General features: G+C 38.2%; 1 protein-coding gene across 1 annotated transcript; it reads right to left on the bottom strand.

Moving 5' to 3' along the window:
* Window positions 1-1,013: 1,013 nt before the first annotated feature.
* Window positions 1,014-6,947, bottom strand: tmem170a (transmembrane protein 170A). The gene is made up of 3 exons (XM_085283172.1): window positions 6,654-6,947; window positions 5,835-6,005; window positions 1,014-4,170 (listed from the first exon to the last, which is right to left on the bottom strand). Exons 1-3 carry the CDS (start codon window positions 6,766-6,768, stop codon window positions 4,040-4,042), a joined length of 417 nt encoding a protein of 138 aa, XP_085139298.1. The 5' UTR covers window positions 6,769-6,947; the 3' UTR covers window positions 1,014-4,039.
* Window positions 6,948-7,515: the final 568 nt, after the last annotated feature.

The following is a 7,515-nucleotide window of genomic DNA, read 5'->3' as shown; positions in this document are numbered from 1 at the left end:
CATTTGTTACTAGTCCCCTCACTCACATGCCTAGACCCTTTCGGGGGGAACGTAACAAGTTGAAACATCTATCATGAAACTATTAACCACGGGTTCCTTATTTCCTCTAATAAATGTAAGCTTTAAACCCTTTAAATCAGAACATATACAGCCCATGAATGTGTGAAATATCTTGCTCTGTTCTAGCATTAACCTGACATCTCTAATTGTATCCCGTCATCGAGTTTGCCTGGTGTTTCTGACAGTGTGACTGTCCATCAGATTTGGCATTCTGACACCACATCTCCTTATTGTAAAAAACCATCCCAGCAGTCAAGTGGTTAAAGTGTTCGACTAACCTGCATTAAGGCCTGTATGCAGGCCTGTTTCTGGCAGGAAAAAAACAAAACACTAAAATGTGAGGAATAATTAGAAATAAATAACTGAAATATCTAAAAATCACATCCAAGTGGAAACTATTAAATGCAAAAATATTCAAGGGAAAACAAATGTCTACAATCATGAAAAAGAAAGTACACCCTCTTTTAATTCTAAGAAATAAATAATTAGCAGGTACATACCAGGCATTAAAATTAGGTAAATACAGCCACTGATTAACTAGCAAAATATGACATATACAGTGTCACTATTATTTATTTTCCACATTGTGGAACATTGTATAAAAAGCTAAGTACACCCCACGGTCCCATAGGTTGTAGAACCACATGCAGCAGCAATGACTGAAAGTAATTGTTTTGTTTCTGAATATTAGCCTCTTACATCATTGTGGAGAACTTTGGCCTACCCTCCTTTACAATGTTGCTTCAGTTCATTGAGGTTTTCAGGTGTTCATTTATATACCACTCTCTTAAGAGTGCCACATTATTTCAACTGGGTTGAGGTCTGTACCTTGATTCTTTTGTTTTTTGCCATTCTGTTGCTGTGCTTTTTACCATTGTCTTTTTTCATGACCAAGTTTCAACCAAGCATGATGGTTGAGCAGAAGGCCTATAATGATTTCAGATGGAATGCCCCTGCTGGACATCAGTTCAATTTTATTTATATAGCTCCTCATGGCACATTCTACAGTAAACGAAACACCCTACAATAATTAAAAACAAACAAACAAACAAACACAGAACACCCCAACAATCGTAGGACCCTCGTTGAGCAAGTGGTTTGGTGATAATGGGGAGGAAAAATTCCCCTTTAACAGGAAGAAAAAACTGTCAGAAACATGCTCACAACCAGTTGGGGTGAGGGGAGGAAAACAAAATGAGGACATGCTGTAAAAGACAGACAGAGATTAATAATAACTAAGGATTAAATGCAGATTGGTGCATAAACAGAATAATAAGGTGAGTGAAGAAGAAACAAAGGAAAAAAATGCATCATGGGAAGCCCGCAGATGCCTAGGAATATTGGAATATAACTAAGGAAGGATTCAGATTCACCTGATTCAGCCCCAACTATGTGCTTTTTTTAAAAAGGAAAGTTTTAAGCTTACTTTTAAAAGTGGAGAGGGCTCCAAAACTGAGCTGGTTTCACAGAAAAGAAGCCTGAACCCTATGAAACAGGATATTGAAAGAAAGCTGTCCTATATATTTGTTTAATGTGCACATTTAAGGATCTATCCTAGTCAAAAATGACTTACAGATTCCTCACAGTGTTACTGGAAGACAAGGTAATGCCACCCAGAGTAAGCATACGTGTATAATGTAAACAGAAGTGGTTCTAGCATGGAACCATGTGGAACTCCATAATTAACCTTAGTGTGAGAAGAAGACTCCACTTACATGACCAAATGAGAGCATATTAGACAGATGATTCAAACCACCGCAGTATAGTACCTTTAATATCTACATCATGCACTAAATGTTGTAATAAAAAATAAAATATATTATGGTCAACAGTATTAAACGATCCACTGAGGTCTTGCAGGACAAGCAGAAATCATTTAATATGTAACAGGAGACTTTAGCTGTCATCTTTACTGTACAGCAAGTAATTATCAAAAAAAAGCCAGACTTACCAAACAGTCAGTTATTAAAAATAGTAAAATGCGTTATAAGATTGGAGTTATGCCCAGTAATACATTTATTGCACTGTTTTACCTGTACAAGCTAAAAACCTTGAACGTGTGAGTATAAATATTATGACTCGAGTCAGGCATTCAGCAGTCACCCTTGGTTTTTGTAACTGGGATGTGATAAGCACGAGGTGGATGTGACTGAGAACCTGAAGGAACTCGTGCATTTTCTCAGAGTGGACAGAACCAGATTTCTTGGAACCAGTGGAAAAGGCTCCTGCTAACAATTTAAGAAGAGCATCTTTAAGGCACTTTCATGGCTTGGCTTCATTTTGAAAACTTATAACATCATATACAGTCTATAGCAAGGTGCAGATATGCTAAATGTCAATAATAGTTAAACCTTGTGTGGACTCCAGTCAAAACTATAGATAAACAAAGTAAATTAAGAGAGAGTCATCCTTTGGAAATGGCTTAGACATCTTAGTGGCTTTCTTGACCTTTTCCTGCCTGCTTGAGGAGACCTTTGAATCTTTTTTTTTTTCTTTTTGTACAGGATTGTGAGTCAGTCTTCAACTTTTTTTTGCTTTATGCAATTAATTTTATATTAGGACCAATTAGATGGACCTGTAGGGTCCACAGCTCATTTACTGGTCTGAGCCCCTAGAGCCCTATATAGTGTACAGAGGTTGAAGAAGCTTCTGACCATATCACACCTCATTCCTGTAAAAACAAATACATTTCTTCCATCTTAATTACTTGTGACATAGTTACTTATATATACACACAGTAAACATAATGACTTGTGTTTTACTTGTAGAGTTTACTGTAAATGCACCTCTCAGATACCAAAATCAACCAAAAAGCTGTCACAATGTGGAAACTTATACATGCACATTTAGTGCAGAAAATTATTTATATTTAATCATAAAGACTGAAAATGTACAAAGACCTGGAAACAATTTTGAATATATACAAATCAGTTCATTGTTACAAAATAACCCTTAAAACACACTATCATTCAAAGAGCTAAAAGATTAAAAACTTATCACTTTCTGTTGATTTAGCAATCTGATAATCTTCGCCCTCCTCCATCAAGCCTAAAGACAGAACAATCAAGGTGAACAGAGAAGCTCTGAAGACACAGGCTGCATTTTCAGGGCTATGAACTTAACAATCAGCTTTATAACAGCATCTCCACTGTATCCCTGTGTGAAAGACATAAGCTGAGAGGAATAGAGGGAGACATATAGGTGCTTCTAACCAACCTGGAAGTATTATTATTAACACACAGGCAGTCAAAAAAAAATGTCAACCAAAAACACCAGAGAGAACCCAAGGAGCAGCAGGACAAAGAATTAAGGAAAGATAGCCCTGAAGATAAACACCACTTTGGAAAGTAGAAAATAGAAATTAAGGCCTCAAGAGAAAAAGCATTAACCTTGCATATAACCATTATCTCCCCATTTTAACAGTACAACAGCCCATCTGCTGTTCTATCTCTATGCAGTCACTCTGGCAGAGAAATGTGCATGCATGCGCACATGCACGCACGCTCTCTCTCTCACACACACATACACACACACACGTGTGCGCACAAACGTACACACGCTCTCACACAGCCCCTGAGAGAGGTTAGTGTCATCCTGCTGCTGAACTGCTCTGCTAACTCGAGAACAGCATATTGCTGCTTTCACATTACGTTTGAAAGCGCAGACTCCTAAACTGAGAATTTCAGCTCGACACCTGACTTTAGAAAAAACTTGGGACAATGCTAAGTAACTTTCATTGGATGTAGTATGGGGAGGCCTGGATGTGAATGTAGCAACATGCTGTCCTACAGTCAATATCATACAAATGATTTAACACCTAGAGCATTCAGTGCTGTATAGCGTACACTCCATCAATTTACACATTGCCTTTCTCTTGATAGTTGAGAAAAAAAATCCACCCATAGAAAATGACATCACAACCCAGACTGGACTGTTCTTGCCAGTATTCACCAGAAAGTCCACATCAAACTTAGCACTGCTAAAGGGTTGCAAGTATCCTGAGGAAGGAGATGAGGAGAACACAAAACGACTGCCCGACACCAAACACCAGCGCCTCCAAAGATATCATCGTCTTCCCTGCTGCCTTGTACACACCTGCTATGGCTGCACCTAAAAAAAGAAAAGAAAGAAAGAAAATTATTAAGCGTGTGTGTTTTCCAATTTGGCTTCTGACTTACTGATAAGCAGAGCTCTGCCGACAAACCACCTTTTGGCCTGCTGACCTCCTGATATAAGCAACAATTAATCAGAACCTCACACTTGGGGTCTGAATGTAAGGCTTGACTACTGCAAAAATCATAATAACCATTAGTTTGGTCAATGTATTCACTACATATCATTATTATTCATTATCTAAAATTTCAAGAAGTTATTGTACTTACAATCATGTTTTCTTTTGGGGTTTTCTGAGCTTTAAATAGAAAGAGTTGTGGGTTGTTGGGTATTCAGGGTTGCCTGGTACAGCTCATGCCCTAATTAGGGGATGTTTGTAACCATAAACGTTGTCCCGTAAGGGCAGCCTGTGTGTGTCTCAGTGTAAGATTCTTGGATGTCATAAAATAGTCCTAGTTTGTTCCATTTCTGCTGTCAGGTGAGCAGACCAGAGAGGGGAAGGTACGGACGACAACACGTTATGTTACTGTCAGATGTGAGAGAAAGTGGGGCATGGATGATTTAGCCTACCATCATCAGGGGAAACAGGTGGATTAATATCAAATTTGCAACTGAATGTAGACTGTGTCACTTCTTAAAGAAAATCTAATTAGATTTTTACTGAATTAATAATAATAATAATAATAATAATAATAAAAAGAATATCCCTAGTTCTCTTAATCTTTTCACTGTAATAATAATAATAATGCACTTTTTTTAAGAATATGCATTTACTTTGTTTAAATTTGTTATCACGACTTGTCCAATCAGGATTTTGTGCGTTTGCTTATTGAGACTCGTGAATCACCTGCCTTCAAAATTAAATGAATAAACATTGCAGTAATATCCATTTTGAACTTCAGAATAACATATGGCTATCAGACACCTCCGAAGTCATTAAAATAAGACACTACAAGTAGCACTGAAAATATTGAAGACTTAACAACTAAACATGAACAAAAACTACAGTGAAACAAGCAAATGCACTCTGGAAACTAACTCAAGCTTAAGTGACTGACTTGGGAAACATTAAATAAAAGTTCAGGAGAAAATACAGAACTTATCATCTATTATGAATCTTAAAAACTGCAAAATTTCCTGATGCTTTGATCCATCTTAAGATTCAGTATTTCATTAAGAACCATTGTGGTGTGCTCACAACCCAATTCAGCTACAGCGATACTAATTTACACATTGAGTCCTATTTGTAAACACTTGAGATTGAGACTAGTAGACCCACACACTGTGGAAGCTTAAATGAACTGGCTGCATACTGAACAGGTTTCCAGCAGCACTGCTCAGTGATGGTCCAATTCATTCGGTTCTTTTACATTGGGGAAAACACAAAGGCATCTGCCTAGCATGCAATACATCCCTCGTATGAGATCAGGCTCAGACGGACACAAGTTCATGTCCTCCTGTGTGGACTAATCTGCTGTGGTGATACTTAGGAAACAAGGAAGCATCTGAAAATACCTTCTATTTTATAATATGCGGGTATACAAATCTTTTTAATAAATGCTGAAATAAATGTAATCACAAATAGTTATATCATTCATTTTAAAAAAATTCAAAAATACATACATTAAAACAACAACAGCACATGCAGGTAAAAGGCTTACTAGTTAGGACTCCCCCAAACACTGGTCCCACAATGCCCATGAGGAGGATCGCAATGGGCATGAACCGGGCAAATTTGTGCTGGCGCAGTGAGGCTAGGGACAGTAAAGCTGCAGGCAGGTGGAACACAAGAGAGGAGACCGCTGCCCACAGAAACACGCCATACCACATCTCTGGGAAAACACAGTTATACAGTTATGCATCTCTTCATGCCAATCAGTGAACATATTACATAACCACGAATGTATTTATTTGATTTATTTCCATAGGGGTGACAGTGATTCACTGAAAAAACATGACAATGATGTTGAATCCTTAATGAGGACCAGTTTGTGACTTGACTAAACATTAAGGAGAACTCTAGATCTTCATTGTTTAACAACTAGTAACACACCAACGCAAAATGATTGCTGTGTTCAGTGTCACAGAAAAATAACTCTGGCAGAACACCAGCGCACATTTCATTTGTCAAATCTACATAGAGACTGAAGACACTACTCAATGGTCATACCCTAAGAGCCATGACCAGTGGAATTTAACAGTATCATTTACACAGGTCTTCAACATTAGAGACTCTCAAATTACAAAACAATATGCAGACTTCTGACTACCCAACAATCGCTTAGACAAAGTAGAAGTTAGCTAGCTTCACCAACTACTCCAACAACATTGCGTATAAACTAGCCTCTAGCTAATGACCCATAGTGACAGGTTCTGTTCGCAGTACATTTTAAATGGCTTCTTTTTCAGTCAAATACTTTAGCATAGGTAGACAGCAAAGACATAAAGACTAGCTGAAAAGCTACCAAACATTAGCCCACCTGAGAAGTCGCTGAGAGATGTGTCATTGCCTCGGTTTGTACTATTTTTTCTCGGCACCAAATTCAAACCGAGTATTTGCTGGACAAAGCCTATTTCGTTGTACCTATCCTGCATGTCTCATAACAAAATAGACACTGCATACAGCAAAGATGGCCTACAGACGCGAAAAACCATTAAAGTTGGTTGGTGAACCTGACGCACCACTAACTAGCGTCAGGTTAGCTAGCAAGAGCTAACCAAGCTGCTGTTTTGACGTAGATGGGAGGATTTTACCCAGAGTGCAGTCTGTCAGGCAACGCACTCCTACCAGTGCAAAGATCGAGCTATTATACAACTAACAATTAAACTAATAATAACCATTTAATGTTCAATCGATATTCGTCTTTATTGATTGGGGGGGTGTCGTTATAGCAGCTTTTATTCGGACATAGATTCTGTGATGATAGGAATGATAGGAAGGCACATTAAGACCACAATTTTTTATATTCTTTGGCAGCATAGTACATTTTTGAGTAGTTTGTAATAGATGACTTGTAAATCTTATGCTATTTCAATGTTAACATTTCATCTGTTGATTATAAGTTCTTGTGTGTAAGCAGGTTTAGTGTGGTTTCTTCCACGTGTATGTCGCTTGGGGGCAGTGTTCAAATAATGCAGCAGAGAAACAACCATGGAGGCTCCTCTCATCCTCATCGTTTGTGTATATTACGCACACACCACAACTTCCGGAGCGAAATAACCGTTAGGAGGATGGTTTGAAGCCGCGTAGGAAAACTCAGTTTTCGGTTTTAAAACCGGCACAATGACAAAGGCGTGTTTATCATTTACACTGGAAGCACAAGTGTGTCATGTGGTCTGACA

This window comes from Mchenga conophoros, linkage group LG7 (assembly GCF_057382185.1).
Source record: "Mchenga conophoros isolate Kocher_MC1m ecotype Shallow Benthic linkage group LG7, M_conophoros_male_GT1.1, whole genome shotgun sequence".
Classification (NCBI taxonomy): Eukaryota; Metazoa; Chordata; class Actinopteri; order Cichliformes; family Cichlidae; genus Mchenga; species Mchenga conophoros.
The sequence above is the reverse complement of the archived record's forward strand: the minus strand, read 5'-3'. Positions and strand labels throughout refer to the sequence as shown.